The 21,010-nt window shown below is 49.1% G+C and overlaps 1 protein-coding gene across 1 annotated transcript; it reads right to left on the reverse strand.

Moving 5' to 3' along the window:
* Window positions 1-8,099: 8,099 nt before the first annotated feature.
* On the reverse strand, window positions 8,100-17,899 carry LOC311178351 (inactive pancreatic lipase-related protein 1; the record flags this gene model as incomplete). Its single annotated transcript, XM_084244878.1, has 13 exons — window positions 8,100-8,163; window positions 8,292-8,459; window positions 9,001-9,109; window positions 11,181-11,310; window positions 12,170-12,288; window positions 13,402-13,521; window positions 13,615-13,734; window positions 14,001-14,109; window positions 15,374-15,508; window positions 16,490-16,615; window positions 17,106-17,260; window positions 17,700-17,748; window positions 17,879-17,899. 13 exons carry the CDS (start codon window positions 17,897-17,899, stop codon window positions 8,100-8,102), a joined length of 1,425 nt encoding a protein of 474 aa, XP_084101004.1.
* Window positions 17,900-21,010: the final 3,111 nt, after the last annotated feature.

Below are 21,010 nucleotides of genomic sequence, written 5' to 3' on the forward strand. Positions count from 1 at the left end.
CCTTTGGCACCTACCTTTTCTACCTGTCCTCCTAAAGGTGAGGAGGGTTTTGGGTCCTGTAGGGTAAAGAAAATGTCAGGCTTTTCTGCCCTTCCGCCATCAGGATAGATGATGGATCCTTGTCCTGAATGCATGCCTGATGGCGGGCACCTGGAATAGGGTGTGGGCATAGGTAGATGGGATTCAGCTGAGCTAAGTCTGTGCTTTTAAGGGCGGCGTCACGGGGACGCCAGCAGCAGCAGCAGCAGGAGCAGCAGTAGAAGTCAAAGCAGAAGCTGAAGGAGCAGCAGTAGAAGCAGCAGAACGAACGCCAGAGAGCCCAGATAGAGTAAAGACTTGCTGGGGGTTGGGAGGCCTGCCATATGCCTGGTGAACCCCAAATAAAAAACCTGCAAAACTACTGAGGACTCTGACTCCTCCTTTACCCGGTCTGCATGGGATCAGAAAACCTGCACTGTGCCCAGTCCTGCCCTTACCTTACAGGTCCTTATCAGGAGAGGGTTTTGGTCCTCTAGTTCTTCCAGCATGGGGTTTTGCAGGGATACTAACAGCAGCCAGTGCATTCTGTGACTTGCTTGTAATTTTGGCCTGAGGTCTGGGGAGGTCCTTAGAGGTAATCCGTGGGTCCTAAGGCCTACAGTCTCCTCGGTTCATCAAGGAATCAGGGAAACCTTCTCACTGAGTGCCCAGTGGGGCTTCGTCTGGTCAGAGATCACTCTAAGGGGTAGAACTGAAAAGAACAGGGTCTTCCTATTCCCTTAGGTGAGAAGCGATTCCTACGCTTGCCAGTTCCCCAGCTCTGCGCTAAGGCAGGTGGTGGTCAGCCTTGTCTTCGGGGGACTCGGGCAGGCGGATCTGCTCAATCTGAGGACAAACTTTGCAAAGTTTGGAATCTCTAGAAAAGGGAAGAGGGCTTTGTTGGTGGGGAGGGTGCCCCTGGCCTCGGGTGGACACGGGTGGGGCCTCAAGTGAGGGTTAACCGAGATGAGTTACATCTAAGTCCTTTTCAAATCTCGGATCCCACAATTAATTCTAGAAATTGCATCCAATTGGAAGAACACCCCCTCCTGTTCAAGTGAGAGTCAACCCAAAGGAACACAGCATCTGAGCCCCATCAGGAAGGCTGAGCACTCTTGCCACACTCACCAGTGCTTGGGGGCAGACCCACTGGTATCTGGCAGGAAGGCCCACAGTGGGCCAGAGGGACCCCAGGTGGCCCAAGGCAAGGCCAGCTCAGCGCCCTCTCCTCTCTGGGGCACTGAGAAGGCCTGAGCTTGTGCCAGCTGTTTGCCCTTGGAAGGAAGAGGAGGTTAGCACCTGTGGGAAAAGTCACTCACTGGCCACATGTTGGCTGGTAAGAGGGTCAGGACCTGGGGGAGACCTGCCAGCTGGCCCAGAGGCTGCTCGGGGGCTGAGTGGGGCTTGCATCCTCTCCTCCCACACCCCACTTCTCATTGAAATCTGTCTGCACCTCACCTTACACCTCTTTTATCTGTCTCCTCCCCTTGCTTGCCTGTCCTGGCCCTTGAGCAGCAGGCCTCACCCCTCCCCAGGCCCAAAGTTCCTCCTTGGGTGGCTCCTTGGAGCCTCCATTCATTTTTTTTTTTTTTTTTTGTGACCACAGCAGCATGCTGGTGCTCTTCCAGCTTGGAGGGCACAACAGTGACCGGGAGGCCTCTTCCTGTCCTGTCCTCATGGTCCCTGGAGCAGACACCACCTACAAATAACTACACAATCCCAGGTTGTCAAATGTGCAAAGAAGAAAAAGCACATCCAAGAGGCCTTGTATGCTGGCCACCTACTTCGGCTTTATATAAAGAGAATGACTTGGGGAGGGGTCAGGATGTAGCTGGAGTCCAAACTCCTAAGCCAGGCCTGGAAGGTTGGCCTCTGTTGTAGGTTGAGTGTGTCCTCACCCCAACCCCTCCAGGATATATTGGCATCCTAATCCCTGGAACCTCTGAATTCACCTTGTTTCGCGATAGGGTCTCTACAGAGGGAAAATGAAGTCATTCGGGTGGTTATTTCAGTATGAGCCACATCCTCATATAAAAGGGGATTTTGGACACAAAGACACACATACAGAGGATGCCACATGGACATGAAGGAAGGCTCGAGGTGATGTTCTACAAACCAAGAGATGGCACAGGCTTCTAGCAACCACCCAAAGAGAGGCCAAGAATAGAGTCTCCCTCACAGCCCTAGGGACCAACCAAGCCTGCCACAGCTCCGTCTGGGACTTCCAGCTTCCGGAACGGTGAGTGCATTTCTACTGTTGAAGTCAGCCATCTGCAGTCTGTTGCTGTGGCAGCCCTAGCTGGCAGCTGGGGTCACCAGCGACCTCTGCCGCCTTCGCCCCAGCCCTTCCCCAGTGACGTGAACTTGCTTGTTCTCTCTTCTGAGTTTTTGCACTCGTGGTCCCTCCTGCCAAGAATACGGTCTGAATCTCCATCCCCCAAGGATCTAGTAAGGGCCCAGCCTGACGCCCTCCAGCCTTCCCTGCCTCCCACGTATCACTTTTGCTCCTTCATTCGAGATCCCTCCAAATCTCCCTCCTGTCTGAGTGTGGGGTAAGAGAAAGAGTGTCAGGCTTTCCTGCCCTCCCTCCATTAGGATTGATGATGGATCCCTTCGGTTCTGAATACGTGCCTGATGGCGGGCACTTGGAGTAGGGTGTGGGCATGCATAAGTGGGTATACCTGGGCTAAGACTGGGCTTATGAGGGTAGTGTCACGGGGATGCCAGGAGAAAGAGCAGAACCACGAGAGGAGCAGAGGACAAGGCCACCAGAGAACGCCGGAGAGTCCAGACAGAGTAAAGACTTGCTGGGGGCTGGGAGGCCTGCCAGCCTCACGGCCCCCCAGCACCCCTGCCTGCCCTGTACCTGGTAAATCCCAATAAAAGCCTGAAAAGCCACAGAGGGCTCCAGGACTCACTTCTCCTTTACGTGGTCTGCTGGATTAGAAATCTGCACCATGTCCTGTCCTGCCATTACACTGAGCCTGTGACATTGGACATTTTGTTCTCATTTTTAATCTGCAAGACTTCTGAGCACTGCGCAAATACAGGTGAGCCATCCCTGCTGAAGGCTCTCTCGGCCCTGGGCAACATTAACCTCGCTTTATTTGCTCAACTCAAGAAGCAAGTCTTTCTGCAAGTTACCCCAACAAAGAAAAAACTCGATCTCTTTAGCAGTTTAAAAAGCGGATTATGATTAAAATGAAAACACAGAATCAATACATTCTCAGAGAGGAGCTTACCTGGAGGTCCAGAGCAGAGGACTCCTGTGGAGATTCAGGAAACTCTCTCTAGGGTGAGCTTCTTGGAATCGCCTGGGGCTGGAGAAACCAAGCAAAGTGTCCAAGACAAACTTTAAAACCAGCCCTTGGATCTGAACCATCCTCGAGGGGAGGAAGAGAGGATGAGGGAGAGGGGAGGGGGTGAGAAAGGCGGAGAACTCTGGTGCTTTGGTGGTGGGAGAGCGACACTGACCACACCTGGGGGGCGGGGAATGTCCTATCTTGTCAAAACATTAACAAAGATGTAAAACAATGGAACTAAATAAATAAATGAATGATCTCTGTGCAGAGAACATAGATACAACTATTATAAATAAAGATTAATCAAGGAAAAAAAAAGGAAAAAAATGCCATGTCTGGGATTGTTCTGGAACCAGTCACGGTAGGGCCTGCCTGTTTTAAGCTCCCAGATGATTCTGCTCTGCAGCCAGGAAGGCCCTCAGGTGGTTGCCTTCAAGCGTGCCTCCCACAGATCCTTGAGCCCGCAGGTCCTGCAGCCAGCCTCGTGCATGTGGGGCCAGTCTCCCTTCTCCCTCCTTCCAGAGGGTCAGAGAGGCTGTCCTCAAGGCGGCCAGAGTAGGACCCTTGTCACCTTGGCATGGAACTACCCTGTGGGCCTCGGTCTCTCACCCCTACTGCTTAAGGGGTGCAGATGGTTTTGGGCTGCGAGTAGTGAGGGTCCTGGAGGCTGAGAAGAAGCTTCTGTCCTGGCCTGAGACCTTCTCCCTTCCCTAAGCAATGAAGATATCGCCACTCCCTAAACTTCTGCCCTTCTCCTATCAGAGAAGTGATCGCTCTTCCCCCTTCATGACCTAGAACGCGGCTTGCTGGGTTTCATCAGTTGTAGGCTTATTTGTCAACACGCCCTTTCTGTCTGAGAATCTTATCTTCACTCTAGGAGCAGGGGTGAGGTCACCCCTACTTATCTGTCATGTGACATCTCCCCTTCTCTTTCCTTGATGCCCCAGCTCCCTAAGCACAGCATGGATACCTCTGGTCTGTCTTACAGATTTACAACCACATCCATTCTCCATATGTGGTATTGATTTTTGGCCTTTTCCCCAGTGAATCTGTGGCGTGGGCCATGCTACCCACGCTGTCTGACGAGGTCCGGGCATGGGAGAAATTTCTGAAAAGTCAGAAACCTCCATAGCTGGCTCCTGCTACTTCCTTTCATTTGTTTGTGCCAGTTATTGAAACCATGGAAATTTTCTATAAGCTTTAGACTAACACAATGAGCGTTGGCATCAATGCCAGTTTAGGTAATGCACACCTCAGTAGTTTGAAAAAAATGTACCTTCCAACATGATTGACAATGATACGGTTTCCAATATTCTCCACGTCCTCCAACTTGTAATTCAGTTACCATGAGTAACACTGAGTTCTCTCACAAACCACACTTGATAGAACTGATGGAACAGAACCCAATAAAAGTCCCCACTAGAGAGGGCCCTGAGGCACCCTGGCAGGTGAAATGGTCCGAGAGAAACACACCACATGCTGTTCCCATGGCACCGGGACCCTTTGGTTCTATATAGAAAATAGGAAGCCACCCTGGATTTTACACCTCCTGCTTAGCCCTGTTTTAGTTACCTAGCTCGACTGTATGGATCACGTTGCTATAGCACCTGTTTCTATTTTCTGAATTACATACATCACCTGGGGAAACAATGTAACCAAGTTAATGAAACCAAGTGACCACGTTAATCATAGACTGGGAAAATTAAAAAAAGGACGGTGCACTGTTAATGATCATTAATAAATTCTGAAGCAATGTAAAAGTAAAATCAATCATGATTGCATGATGTAATGATCAAATAACAATTTCTGATGTATCAATAAAGCTCCACTGAGACCCTCAGCGGGAGACGTCTGCACCCTGATCAAGTGTCAGGGTCTCCTCACTACCTCACCTACCTCATCTCCCCTCCCCTCATACCCCCACTTCGCTGACGCCATCTCGTCCTTGCGGAAACCTGGCCCCGGTCGGAGCTGGACTCCGGCAAATCCGTCCCAAATTTGCTTGTCCAGCCAGACTTAGAAGAACTCAGACGGGGTGGGGGAATTCCCCCCTGTGCCCCAACATGCTCCTCAGGGTGAGCACGCGGGGCCTGGGTTGGGTGAGCACGAAGCCAACCTTTATCAGCACTGCTATGGATCCGTGGGCCCCATGTCCTGTGTCCCCAGCCTTCTGGGTGGCTGGGGGCAGCTGTACCACCGTCCTTAGGGTGCCATGCTCACCTTTCAGCACACTGCCTCATGCTCGGGGCCCTCCCTTCCCACGGTGCTGCTGAGTCTTGTCAGAGCTGTAAGAGACAGCACCAGGAGGGCGGGGCGGGGCTGGTGTCTCCCTTTTACAAGAGGAGAAAGCTGGAGGAGGTGGAAACTCCTTACCCAAGGTCACCTGACGTGGTGAGCCAGCATCCCAAATGCTAGGTCTTCTGATTGCTTCCAAGCAGCCTGAAGGCCCCTCTGAGTGTTCCATTAGTAAGCTGCTATGAGCACGTCTGTTCTTTTCCTCCATACCCTAGATCCGCGTGCCTTCCGATCAAGGCACCACCTTTGTTATTTGAAAATTAAAATGAAAGTAAAGTCTAGTCAAACTGGCCCCACACAGCCCCTGAAACCTGGAAATTTGACTAGATTTGGTCGGGGTCACGTAGACACAGCAGGTGTGTCTCCAGAATAGCCCCAGAGAGTCCCAAATTCCCCATCATCCCATCAGTGTGTTTGGGGTGTGGATCTGGGGGCTCAGCTTGGTCTCCCCCTGGGTGGTGTCAGGAAGTAGCTGCTCAATGGCCACACTGATAAGTTGTCAAGTTTCATGGCAGTGATCCTGGAACCTGCTGAGTTCTGCCGCCTGGGGGTTTTCTCCAGCTGCACATCTGATTAAAGGACATAGCTTTGAGGAAAGGGATGCAGGTGGAGAGAACAGGGGTCTGGCCCCTCTCTAGCTTGGGTCTGCGTTGACTGCATGCCCAGGTTCTGGCGCCTGTGGCCACCCCATGCCTTCCGTTAATACCTGGGCCATCACAGATCACCTGGAGGCTCAGGGCAACTCTTGACTCCCTAATAGTCTTGGGGAACCTCCCCAGCTGGTTTCTCCTTTCTCAGCTTCACCTTCTTCTCAGTTTCCTCCTTGTTCTACAATCATTTCCCCCAAGTGTTGGTCTGGGGAGCAGGGGAGGCAGGCTGCCCAGGGAGAAGGGCTCGCATCATGACCGACCAGTCCTGCCCCTCCATTTTACCTCCCTTGTACTCACCACCTTCCTTTGGTTCTCTCACTTCTTGCCTGGATAGTTGCAGCACCTCCTCCTCCTAGCTGGCCCCCAAGCCTGCCGTTTCAGTAGGTCATTGTCCCACGAGCCTGGGCCCAGATCCAATGGCTCTGGAGCCTTCTCCGTCCTGCTCCCTCCATTGTCTCAGCCATTTTCACCTGGGGCAGCCATTGCTTTTTATCCATAGAGGCTGTGCCTATTCAGGCGCTGGGCTCCTTCCTATCATGCATGCCTCTAAGACTGACTAAAGCCTCTGCTTCCCTTTCCCTCCAGTGCCTGGCACCAAGCTGGTGTGTGGTAGTGTTGGCAGCATCCACATTCTGCTGATTGTGGAGTACAGGGTACTGCCTTGCCCTGGATGAGGGTGCAGTCAGTGCTGGACAGAACTGTGACAGCAGCGCCTCTGCCGGGGCTCTGTTTTCTCCCGCTCCGGCTCCCCACGGGACCTCCCCTCCTGACGACCACTGTTACTGAGGGCTCACCCCTGCCCTGCCAGCGAGGCCTTCATCACCGCCACTTCCATCCTCACCACCTAGCGTCACCTAGGGGCAGCTGGCATCCGCTCACACTCAAGTTTGAAGCTCACGTATAGCTTGCTATGCCACTGATGGTTACAAATAGAGGTTGTGGAGGGTGAGACCTGGTGATCAAGAGGGAGACACTCAGGGGAGGGGTGAACTTTCTGGTCCAGCAAAGCCCCTGGGGACTGTCATGGGGCAGGCTGGGCCACTCTGAAGGACACCTGTGTGGGCAGGACCCAGGGAGAGGGATTGTCTGAGGGCTCCTGGGCGCCCTGGCTGAGGGAATGACGCAAGTGTCCCTCTTTGTAGGGTCCTGTGCTGGGCCCCCTTCTCAGAAGCCATATTTTCTCAGCACCAGGCCCAGCCCTGGACACACAGGCAGAGGACTCTGAGGCAGCCTTGGCTCAGGATGGGGGGAGGGGTGCTCCGAGGAGGGCTGGGAGCCTGTTTTCACTCTGCAAACATGCTCCCACAGTCTCCGTGTGCTGGGACACCTTGATGAGGGCCAGGAAGCAGTTTCATCACCACAAGGAGGCCACACGGGGCCTTTCTCAGGGGGATGACAGAGACAGGGAGGAGCCGTGGGTCAGTCAGGGGCTGACCCTGCACTGGAACAGCTCCTTCTGCCTCTCTGGACCTCAACGTCCTCCCCTGTAAGATGCGGAATGAGGCTCAAGGCTCTGTGAGGCCCCTGTACACCCACTCTACTTCTGCTGCCTCTCACCCCAGAGGTGAGGAGAGAAAGGGCATGAGGACAAGGACATTGGGGAAAAACAGGTGTGTATTGGTGAGGTAGACCAGGAATTTAACACAGAGATTATACCCCCTCCTCATCCCGTGACTCTGGCCTTGGGAAAAATGTCTGTGCAGGATGTCTTTGAAATGTCCAGTCCCCAAGTGTCCCCTCAGAGGCCAGCTGACATCAGCGACAGACACTGAGGAGATAGGTGCAGATGGAGGTTTTATTGGTGCCAACTCAGCGAGTACATGGTGCCTGTGGCTTAACAGGGTGTGAGGGTGAGAAGAACATCTTCTCTCACAGTTTCTTCGCTGCAGAAGTTGTACCTGTGGAGAAGAAGGAACACTTGTATGTGTTAGGGTCTTAGCAGCTTTTCCCATTGAGCCATAGCCAAGTTTCTGGGGTGAGTTTCCAACACAGATTTCCGCAAACACCCTCAGGCACAGGTACTTACGCTGTCCGCTCCTCTCCCTTCTGCACGGTGATTCTGGCGGCACCCACTTTGGGGAAGGTTGGGTTTACCACATTGTTATTCCAGAGAAACTTGACTTTCTCAATTGTTCCAACATCCAGCTCCACATCAAACTCTTTGGAGTGGGTGGAGCCTGGTTTGATTATCCCCCTTGAAATAGAGAAATAAAAACATTGTGTTCATAGAAAGAAGTTCCAATGACCACCGAAAGGCCATGCCACTCTTTTCTACTCTAAATGAATGGGATTACTTTTCCAAATCAATTCTCAAATGAAGGATCAAAAATTGGAAAAAGCCAGTTATGTATCAGCAGCTTCAAACTACTTAATTTTTTCCCTGCAAACACAAATAAACCCCCCTCAAAACTCTCTTATAGAAAATGATATCATTCTTCCAGATTATTTTTCCCTGGAAGAATTATTTGCATAGTAACAAATGATCCACTTAGTTTAACACAACAAGCATATGTTACTCTGCTCATTAGAAAGCACGATATCTAGATTTATTTTTTAAAAATCGGATCTATTAAGAGAGAAAGAACTAAATGTCTGGATTTATAATGGAGACAAGAAATCATTAGAAGCATTAAATAATTTAAACCCCTTTGACAGAGAGACAACAAGCATTTAAAAGCATGGATCTGAAGGCTGCATATATAAAGTAAGACATGATCCTAAAACAGGAAATTTACTTGAAGATGTTGTACTGGTGACTGTTGCCCTTATTTCCAAACAAAGCAATTTTGATCTGACCGGTGGCTGTTCTTCCAGACAGAGTCACGGAAACTCGGTATCTCCAGCCTGCACAGGGGATGGAAAAGAGCTCAGTTAATTCATGCACAAGATGGTTGACCCAGATGGCAGCTTGGGCCCACGGAGGCTTGTGAAGGATTCTGCATGTGAGTCTACAGCTCAAACTAGGCTATAGGGGAAAATATGCAGACTCCCCTCTTCATGTCACTAATCACATATGGCTGCTTAAACTAATATCTAAGTGAAATCAAATGAAAATGGTAGCCCCCAGTTTCACCAGGTGCTTTCCAAGAGCTGACACGCCCATGCAGGGTCTGGCGGCTGCTTTGTTGGACAGCACAGAACATTCCCGTCTGCAGGGTTCTGGCGGAGCCCTGCTCTGCAGTGACAGTGAGGTGAGGTGCAGAGAGAAGGAACAAGGCCTCGTCCCCACTTTGAGAGTTAGCTCAGGAGAGCAGTCCAGGAGCACAAGGGCAGACACTTATTTCTGCATGTCCAGGGCCCCAGGCAGTGTCCAGCACTGGGCAGGCCTCAGCGTTCACCCAGATTTAGACCCGAACAAGCCCAGCACCCATGAGCACACAAACCTATATACATATAACCACACACACTCACATCCACACCCTCCCACACTCACACATACACGTTTACACACATACATGTGCAATTACACACTCTCACACACACATTCACAGCCCCCTTCCTTCTCCCCCCACAATCCTTTCCCTAACTCCGACTCGCCCCTCACATCCTCAGAGATGCTTCCCCATCCCCTGCTCTGGACAGGGCCAGGCCTCTGTCTCCAAGGCCACAGCAGCTACCTGTGGAGCCCACACACTTGGAGCTGCTCACTCCGTCTCTGTCTTCTCTGCAGGGTTATAAATATCATTCGTGGAGTATCTTGCTCATTCTGGATTCCCAATGGCTAGCACAGTCTGTGGGCCATGACATATTGGTGGAAGAATGAATATATATGGTTTTTGGATGTTTAATTTGCTGACTGAAAATATGGACAAGGGTTTCAAGCATCACCATATCAGGGGGAGGGCTGATTCATCAATGTCTTTAGAAGTTATGTGCACAGGGATGGGAATGTTCTACATCTTGGTTGTGGCGATGGTCACGTGATTATTCATTTATCACAACTTCATAGGACCATATAGGAGAAAGGGTGGATTGTGCTGGATTAAATTATATCTCTATAAACTTGACTTAAAACTGCAAAATGGGGCCTCCCTGGTAGTGCAAGGGTAGACTCAACCTGTGAAGCTGTCGGCAGCTACTGCGGCACAAGTTCAATCCCCGGCTGGGGAGCTACCCACATGGTGCAGCAGACCTCTCCTGTCTCTCCTGCTGCTCCCCTCAGCAGTGTATTTCAGTGGACCTGCCTGTTCTGCTCCCCACTCTCTCTGGGGAATCCTCTCTCACCCCCCACCCCATGCCTCTGGACTGTACTCCAGTTCTTGTATGCATAAATAAATAAATCTTAAAAAAAAATAAAACTGCAAAAGACATGTATTTCTGTATTTATATAACACAGTCTCTTTGTTTAGTGCAGCATCTCAGACAACTGTCAAGAGGCACAAAGTGACTTAAGCATGCTGGGTCTCACTCTCTGTCCTATTTGAAAGAAAGCTCCCCTTCCTGATTCCTGGTTCCAACCCCTACTAGAGAGGCATGATCCCCCTAACTCTAGGGACACATCAGGGGCAAAATGGGGATATTGGATTTGGGCTTCTTTTCGGGGCTGTGCCAGCAAAGAGCTGGTACCAAATAAATGTTTGTTGCATGAATTAGAACAACAGGTGTATATGACACAATTTTAAAAATGAAAAGAACAATGAACTATGCAATGGTGAAAATTCAGGGTAGATGGTCATAGAAACTCGTAAATTGCTATTATCCCATTCATGATGAAATCTGCTTTCACTCATTTCTTGCCATACGAATAAAATGCAAGACAAACAGATGCTTTCTAAATCCCAAATGAAATAGTTTGAGTAAATGTGTCCTTTTCCTAACATAATCAAAACGAGTCCACCAATACTTCAGTTTAGAGGCAAGCCTTCATTTGTAATGGAAACTCAATTTTCTTTACTGGGGTGGGAGAGTCACTTACGAGCGAATTTGCTAGAATCTCCTGTGTTCAGGAAGAATTTCTGCTGCTCCCCGCTTGTCTTGCCAGCAAATTTATCAGCATAGTGGCCCATCTGGGGGCACCCTTCATCTGGACAGGGGAAGCACTTGTCCTAATGAAAACAGATCAATCAGACTGTAAGGTGTGAATTTGTCTTTTATGATCTACATCTCTGGGGGAGCAAAGTTTCTCCATTGTGACAGGAAGGGGATTGGAATAGATGATTGCTACACTATCTTCACCCAGGACTGGCTTCCCCAGTCTGACACACATCACCTTAGAATTACTTGAGGGAGCTTTAGAAAAATACTTATGCCTGGACCTCAAGTTACGATCAATTACACCTTCCATTGACTGATGTGCTGGTAAAGATTAACAGCTCACTCTGGAACAAAAAGCCTTGGTTGTAGTGTTTACCAGTCTCCATGGCGTAAATGCTCTGATGTTGGCCAATTTCAGGCTGCCAACATGATATGGCTGAATGTGGGGTTGGGGAGAGATGTACCACTGGCTTGGATGAGTCAGAAAAGGCCTGGCCCCATGTACAGTTTGCTCCTGAACTCCCAGGCTAGTGTACAAGAACCCCAGAATCCACCTGTTCTCCTCCCTGGCATGCAAATTCTCTCCCACATTCTTATGTTCTTGCTCTACACTTGTCAGAAAAATACACGCTTATCGTTCTTCTAAACTCTGATTTTTGCAGCCCAAATCAAACACGGTTCCCTGTAGGAAGACTTTCTAGATCATTGAATACGCTGTTCCTCCCTGACTTCCCAGAGTCCTTCTCTCCAGCATCTGGAATTTTAGCCTACAGTTTTCCCCCTCTGCTCCATGGGACCGTGACATCCACTCAATGCAAAATGAGTAAGGAGAGGTCAGAAACTGGTGAAAGGGTAGCTGCAAATGCCAAGTGAGGCAGGACAGCTGTCCCATCTTGGGACTCAACAACCCCACAGAGGACACGAGCTTACAGACTCAAAGGCCCTGTAGGAAGCGCAGGGGAAGGCAGCGAAGCCGTCGGGGTTGAGGATGCTTTCCGAGTAATACTTGTAGCTTCTTAGGTGATTGCAAGCCACGAAGTCCCGGGTTCCTGGGGAAACAAATGAGGAATCTGCACAGGTGGCCGGGGTCACAGCCACTTCACTGTCTCTCTCCCCAAGTGGGATGTTTCCAAAACATAGTGGTGCTATATTTTCAGAAATGTAAGATAAGCCCCCAACTCAGCCACAGTAATGACAGCTGACATAGAGAGGCTGCGTTCTGTGTGCCTAACAATGTCCTGTTTTGTCTCTAAATCTTTTCCTTCCCTAGGAGGTGGGTCCCATAACATCCCTCATTGCATCCAACCATCCGTTGGAAACTATGGACTGCAGAGTAAGTGGCAGAGCTGGGATTTGAACCCAAAGCCGTCTGGTACTGGAGTCCTTGCCTCTAAACTTTGCTCCATCCTGCGTCCCAGGCGCCTACTTGAGGACCTCAAAGAGACAATCAGGTGTGACATGATCTCCCAGGCATGACAAAAGCAGGGCAAGGATATTTTAATGTTGGTTGAAAACTTCACCTGCCCAATTTCCTTTTGGCCTTAGTAAATGCTAAGTCAGAGTTGTCTCATAAGGGAGCCCTTTCTTCCAGATGTGCTGGTCAATGATAAAGAATAAGCACCTGGGAGAGCACAGCGTCTGCTCTAACCTTTCCACCTTCCCCCCGTGATTGTCTCTCATTCCCAACCCACCTAGAAGGGGGGCTTGTGAGGTGCATATGGCTTTGCTGTGGATGTGACCAGAACATTCTCATTTTGTCTACAGAACTGAAGCCAGTTAACATAAGCTGGAACTGTGTCACTGACTCCCAAGGGAGAACTGGCAGAATAACTCTCTTAGTGAGCTCTAGGATGTTGAATTTCATGGTATTTTTTTCTTTGTTAGGGAGTTTCCCATGGATTGTTGAGTTGTAACTTTAAACAACGGGTTTTGTGACTCTAGGTGGCTCGGGCGCTTCAAGACACCCATAGAAGGCTTTTAAGGAAGTGCAAAACTAGTCGAGCTGAGCAGCGATAAGTGACACAGAGCTGGACCTTTGGAAATATTCCAGAAGGGGCAATGCATATTTTCAAAGAGCACTGTGTTTTCATGTTTAAGATTTGCTATGGGAAAGGTGCTGTTCCCTCCAGGGTAGTGATGCCCGGGCTCTGCTCTGGTTTTACCTGACCAGATGCCATCAAGGTCCACGATTTGTGACAGGATATTCTTTTTGCATCCAGGCATGGCCTCTCCTCCATTGGGGAAGAAGTCAAGATGACCCATGAGTTGGTTTGTTCCAAAACCTGAAATGTTTAGAACAGCAAAGAGCTTTGCATAAACAGGGATCTCCTGGTTAAACACAAGCATGGGGTGGCAGGCAGAGCATCAGGGCTCACCAATGAATGGGATCAGAGGAGCTGAATCTGTGTGAATCACATCAACAAATGAAGCATCAGAGGGATCCAGGCGAACCTCTTCAGGGGTACCCTCGAAACTTGCTTCTACAGGGTCCAACCCTAAAAGAGGCAGTCAGTGTTACTGAAAAATAAATCTGTAGGTTCCAGCACGACCAAGATATACAGTTGCCTACGCTGAGCACTGCCCAATACAAAAGATACCATAACCTGTATTTGTGCAGTGACATGGCCCTGGGGGGAATATGGGGTCATAGAGTTTCAACGTTGTGCATTACACGAGGATTCCAGCATCATATTCTGGGGTGTGAAGGGTATGTCCCCACACATTGGTGATAAAATCTGGGGTCCTGTCTCTCAGGTCTTACCTGTAATTCTGGCCAGGCCTGGAGTCCTGCTCCCTGCCTCTCCAGCTACATGGGCTCCCAGGCTGTGGCCGATAATGTGGACTTGGGAAAGTGAGTAGTTAAAGTTTGTCTGGAGAGGAAAGATGGTATTTTCAGGACATTTCTGAGTTGTGTTATGAAATAGGCAAACCCGGTGTTACTCCTCCGCTGAAAACCTTCCATCATGCTCAAGCCCATACTCTGAGGTTCAGAGCTTTCCTCACTCGACACCTGTTTTTCTAGATTTTTCTCCACCCAAAAATTTCATTACACTTTCATCATCTCTAGTATGTCCTATTTTCTTACCTAAGTCCACTTCAGACCCCTCTTCCTGTGGTCTCCATCCCCGCCCCCCATGCACTTGCCCAGTACACAGGAACACAGCCCATCCATCAGCTCCAAACTTAGATGTCTTCTCCTGGGAGACATCCTTAATCATCACCCCCCCCCCCAATCTGGACTAGCTGGCCCCCATGTGCTCCCAGAAAGTGCTGTAGTCCCCTCCACCAGAACCCTGATCATGCTCTACTGTCACTGCAAGTCTTCACGGAAATTCCCGGAAACTCAACCTTCCTCTTTGCCTCTAGCAGAGCTCCTGACACTGTGTCCCCAAAATATCAGATAAATTAATGACATAAAGCTACCAACTGTTTACACATGTTGGTCTCAGAGATATTGACCCAAATGCACTGGTCTTAAGTGCCTCTAACACAAACACCACGGGCTATGAGTTCTGCCCTAGTGCAGAAGTAACTAGAATCAAACGGTTCTTTTAACTGTAAGACAGATATGAGTGGGTCCTTTAGCTGGTATAGAAAATAATCAGGAAGAATTAGTGACTTAATTGAAAGAACTAATGACTTAAGGAATTCATTAGAATGAAAGAACAGGATAGAAAGGAACGGCTGAATTGATTGTGACAAAAGAAATTTCCCAATATCAACAGGATCATATCCTCGGACCCGGGGAGTTGGTACATGCCAACCACGCATACTTCCTTTTGGTTCCATTTGGTTCTCTTGCCAGTGATGTCTTTTGCCCCACACAGAATCCATTTGGATTTTGACAATTCCTATATTCCACAATTTTTTTTTTTGGCAAACTGGTTAAACTTTCCGGGCCTTAGTTTGCCAGTCTGTCAACTAAAGATGATAATAAAAGTCTCTACCTCTTACATATTAGCTACTGCTGCTTTTCTTTCACTAGTATGTCAATATTAAGGCAGATTTCAGAGCTTTAGAAGACTGAGAGAAATAGCAAGTTTTCCCATTACTTCTTTACGTATGTAACTCCCACTCGCATGTTACACAGCAGAGGCCAGGGGGTGCTGTGGGCCTCCTCTGCCGGCCACTCACCGAGAGCACGCTGAGCATCTGGGCCACCTGGGCACCCACCACCCGCACGTTGTTGGCGGCCTGCGAGTAGGTGGTCTGGGAGCCTTTCTTCCAGTCCACACAGATGCAGTTCACCTCCTCCACCTTGAACATGTTCTGGTGTTGGAGAGATAGCAGGGTGTTATAAGGGGGACCCACGAAATCACATTCCACCAGAGCTCAGAAATGGTTCTTGACAATCACTGCTGGCTCTTCTGTCTTATCTTAGCCCGGGCTGCTAAGACTGACTGGACTGTGTTAGAAATCCTGTTGCCCATTAGAGGTTATTCCTCAGGGTAAATGCAGTGAGAGCAACAAATCAATATCATTCTTTAGCTTCTAAATGAGTTCAAAGCGGGCCACTCTAGTTTTGTTTTGTTGTTTGTTGTGTTTTTATGTTTTTTAAAACCAAATTCTATAAGGTTGATGGGGGAGGTGGGAATTGCATCTCTGGTGACAAAGGTCTAAGTGTCCTTATGGACACGCCTATGTAATTAGGAGTCCTTGCAAACTCTTGATATCACTGTCAATGACTGATCTTGCCTCCACCCCAGGCTCCTGGGCTTTACCAAGTTTTTAGGTGGGAGGGAGTGAGTGTGTATGTGTGTGTGTACATGTGTGTGTTCTCCTGTCTGTCCTTTGGCCAACAGAAACTGTATTATTAATCCATATCATCTAGGCACTTTTTACTCTGCCATTTTAATTATCCAGTCAATCTTAGTCCTCCATATTTCAGGTAAGTTGTCACTGCAACACATCTAGACTCTCAGGGATGGGGGAAAGATTTGAACAACAATGACATAACCTCTCATTCATAGGAATACAAGACACCATCACTGGAAATGGGAGCAGAGAAAACAGCCTTAATCTAACCCAAAATGAGATGGTGGAAGTGTTTGTTCATGCTACTGCTTCAGGCTACAGATGTGAGTTCAGAAATGTGGAAGAGAATTCTTATTTTGGGAAAGAGAGGCGCATAATTGCACAGAGATATCTAATATATAAAGATTTCCTGTTTCTGAGCTCGTTTTTGGATTGCATAAAGAGATGGAGATAGTAACGGGCAGAGCTGGTCACGTGGCTCAGAGGCATGCCTACCTTGCACATGTCCACCAGCCAGCTCTCATCTCCCTTGTCTATGAAGCCATGGATGATGAAGCGGGTCTTTCTGTCTGTTTGAAAATTTGAAGCCTCAATTGTCGATGGATCAGAGGGCTGGATATTCTGGAACAAACACAGAAGGCTCACATGTTTTTACAGCCCAGCACTCAGGCCTGTCTTTCCCTTTCCATCTCTGCCTTGATCTTTCAAAGGTTAACACAAAACCCTCCTCTTCCAGGAAGCCCACCGTGACCTCCCTTTCCCTGCCCCATCTCCCCAAGTCAGGAATCACTACCATTGCTGGGGCTAGACCATGGCTCGCTGTCTTACCTTCCATAGGGATCATGGTAGATGGCAAGTTCTTTGCCTTAGACTGAATCATGTAGCCAGTCAGAGTTTCTGACAAATGTGAGCTATGCATTGAGTCAAGTCAACATTTTACTAAAAACCTACTCATCCAGGTCTCACTAGACTTGGGGGGCAGCTAGAGGGATGGGATGGGATGGGACAGAGCATGGCGGGGGAGGAGGGCCCATAGATAAGGAACCCCTGCTCTTCAGGGTGGGCACAGCCCCTCGCCCAGTTACAGTGACTACAATAACCGAGGTCTCACTTGAAAGTTGTTTGGGTTCTCGTTGGTGTAGAGCAGAAAGCGGGTGCCGATCTTCTCGGGGCTCCAGGGGAGAACTTTCATGGGCCTGATTGCAGTCCCAGCCCAGGGCTCAGTGTCAGAAAAGCAGCCAAGGGATTCATAGCAAACTTCCTTTCCTGGAGAGAAAGGAAGATTCCAATCAGAATTAGCTCCCTAGGCTGGGCTCTGGGACATCGGTCACTGCTGCTCAGGGCTGGTCACTCCCCTGCCTGGGGACAGTCTGGAGACTGTGGACAACCTCCCTCTGCCCCGCCCATACCCTCCTTACCCTCAGCATCCACCCTGTGATGTGGGAGCTGATAAATCTCTGCATTAACCTGAACAGCTGTTTAATGTTTTACCTAGAGAAGTCTGGCCTGTAGCACCCAGGCATGAAGCCAGGCCTCTGGGCAGAAGCAGGTCTCCCTCCAACCTCCTCTTCTCTCAGAGAGGCCATGAGCCCCTCCCACCTCTTTCTAGAACCTGGAAGTTGGTGGAACCAGGGCTGAGGCTTTCTCTGGCATGAGTAATGTTGGATGGAAGCCTTTCCCCAGCAGCGGGCATGCTGCTTCTTACCTTTGGCTGCTCCCAGCAGGAAAAGCGCAACGGTCCAGATGCCCAGCATCTGCAATAGATTCAGACATTCTCAGCCTCACCGGCATAACCCGAGCCATGAGCAAAGACTCACGGGAAGTTGAGGCTCTCTGCCTGGCTTCTCCTTCATAGCTGCTGGGGAAATGGCAAAGGTGACTTACCCTGTGGGATGTTCCAGACATTGCTTCCCTCTGGATCAAGTACCCAGGCTGTTTTTTTTTTATACTCCAGCCTTATCGTTTGGACGCTGCTTCAAGGAAACGGCAAATGATAACAGAACAAGCTGTGTGCACTCAGGCTTAATCTGCACAAATACACACACACACACACGAAGATTAATAATGGTGTAATGGTGGTCGACCTTCCCACATGTCAGGGAAGATGAAAGAATGCTTGATTGAAAGGAGGTGAAAAGTCTCTAACTTTGCACCTATGTACCTATCTGTGTAATTAGGAGCTAACTGACTCCACTTTCCAATTTTCTTTGTCATCACCAAGTAGTTTTATAAGCCCCACAAAGGCACAGCAGCAAACTCTAATAATGGGGGGTAATTCTTCTCACTCAGAATAGGGGGAAATGCCCTCCCCTCAAATAACTGAGAGTTCAGGGAAGTCTCTCCCTCCCTTTCCCTACTCCCCTCCCCCCATCATTCCCACCCGCTCTCTCTCTGTCTATAGATAGATGGATTATAATAACACTAATTGTGAGTGGAGGAGACATTCAGCAGCCCCCCAAATAGTTCTGACCACTCTCCCCCATTAGCTACCTCTTCCAGTTCTCTATTGCTATTTAATGAACCAACCCCCCCAAAAACGATTTTTTTAAAAAAGCAGTTATTTTAATCATCTCACAATAATATTTTTTCACAATAATTTTGAGCAGCTGGGTTTGGGACCCCTGAAAAACACCTGTCACTGGATGCCTGTGCCTTTCCCCAGGGCCCCTGAAGCGTGCACACCTGTCCTCGAAGACTCGGCCCCGGGAGGCCGTCACCAGTCACCCCAGACATGCATCTGTGAGAAGCCTGGCCAGTTCACACGACAGGCAGATAAGCCTCCTCGAGGGGCGCTGCTCCACTCCTGCCCAAGTAAACATGCCACAATATCAATGTTTACCCGTCTCGTGAATAACCAAAACGTGTGGCAGTAGTGAAGGGCATCCTGTTAAGAAGCGGAAAGAACAGCGCTGGGGTGATCACAAACAGCAGCTGGCAGCTGTGGCGGTGGCTTCCTGGCCCAGGCAGGGGCCCTGGAGGTGTCACCTGGTGGGAGCCTGATGACATCCCCACGATGGGCACGCTATTTGCTCCCCTCTACAGATGTGGAAACTGAGGCAAGAAAATTGCCTATAAAGTCACACAGCTATTGAGTGATGAGATGGGATTTGAGTGCAGTGAAGACAGAGGGATGCAGGAGTTGTTGAATATTCAGTTACGCCGAGCAAGTTATCAAGGAGATTTGTTGAGTGTCAACTACACAGAATAAGGCAGATTCTTACATAGACCACGTTGAAATGGAAAAGCTATTTCCCCCTAAACCGCCAGGCCTGAGCCAGCTAGTGGACCCCTCTAACACAGAGGCGTCTCAGCTCTGCATGTCTGTGCGTGTGGTCGGGTGCTCTGGAGACTGTGAGGAAGTCAAAGGACTTATGCTTCCCTTGGGTATTGCAGTGTTGACGCAGGAAGAGGTGCAGGATGATCTAATGGTGGAAAAAGAGGGCATCAGGAAATCTGGTCAGACTGTGGCGTTGTCTTAGGATAGAAGAAACCATCTGGAATTTACCAGCACTGGTGGTTTAAGTGCACTTGCTAGGGGCACTTGGTTTTCTACAAAAGTCAAAAGCAAATTAACCAAAATCACCCTTGCTTCTGATGATAGTCGAGAGGCCAGTGACTAGAGCCTGGGGTTGGCCCATTGCTATGAAAACCCTCTGACAGTCAACCTGTTTTCCTCAACCCTGGGCTTCCCAGAGGATGGCCAAACACATGAGAGACGGTGATGAGTGGATTGTGAAAATGGTCACCGTCCTCACCCTCACCCCTTCTTCAGGCCCTTTGCAATGTGATCTTGCAGTATCGTCCATCAACAAATGGAACTTATTCCCCCACCAAATGGAATGTAAGTTAGATGTGGGACTTGATTGCGCTATTGCATGTGATGGCAGTAACATCTTGGACCAGCCCAAAGTCAGCCAGCCCCAAGGATGTGAGAGATCCAGCCAAGAATAGCAGCTCTGTGGACACAACCTGTTTCAATCACAGACACATGAAAGAATCAGCCACAATGAGAAGCAGCACCCAGACAACCTGGAGAGTTGTGAGCACCGACTATGCCTCCTGTTTAAAGCCCCTGAGTGTGGTAATGGATTGTTCCGTGGCAGTAGCTAAATACAGGAATTCAGTTCAGTCAGGCCTGGGATACAGAGTTGCTACCTTTGTTCTCATGTCACCATTCTTGGACATAGAGCATGCTTCTTTCCTAAGGAGGCGAGGAAACCCCTTATCTGTCATGTCACTGTACACCATAGACAGTCTAATGCACTGGCGTCAATTTAATGCTTTGGGGGAATTAATCAGATAAAACCCCTTGGAAGACCTGGATCTAAGCTGCTTCTCCTTTAAAGCCTCTTAGGTCAAGGAATTCACCCTACACCAGAAGGAAAGATTTGTAAGTGAGGCTTGTAGACAACACCTGATATAGGTTGAAAGAACTAACATCCCTGACGGCTTCAGGGACTGACGGCAGGATTCAAAGGCAAACAAATCTGTGGCTCTTTTGAAATGATGACTTTATTTCTACCAGCTGGTTCTCCTGTTTTCCAGATGGGGGTCCTGAATGTCACAAAGGTACAGACTGAGCTTGCCAGTCATCATCTGCCACATCCCCAGACCCAGATAGAAGAGCTAATGGCTGCTTTCCTCCAGCCAAACAACGGCCTCCTTTTCTCTTCCAATTTCCAGTTCAGAATATACAGATAACTTGGCATCTCGTGAAAGAACAATCTTGTGAATTCCAGGGGACTGTAGGGCTGGCTCCAGCTGAGTTCTTAATTCCACAGACGTTTTTGTCTCGAGAAAACTATTTCTAAATTTTTCAGTAAAATTATTATTGTACATAAAATTTTCAGACCACGATTGACAGTGGGTAACTGAAGCCACAGAAAGAGAATCCACGGATAAGGGGGATGAGTAGATCTTTATTTCATGTCCTTAGTGGCAAGAGCCATGTCTGGAATACGGTAATGGAGGCTCCATAGATGTTTGCTGTATGAAGTTACATAACTAAATTCAACT

The sequence above is a fragment of the Talpa europaea genome (assembly GCF_964194135.1).
Source record: "Talpa europaea genome assembly, chromosome: 10".
NCBI classification, from domain to species: domain Eukaryota; kingdom Metazoa; phylum Chordata; class Mammalia; order Eulipotyphla; family Talpidae; genus Talpa; species Talpa europaea.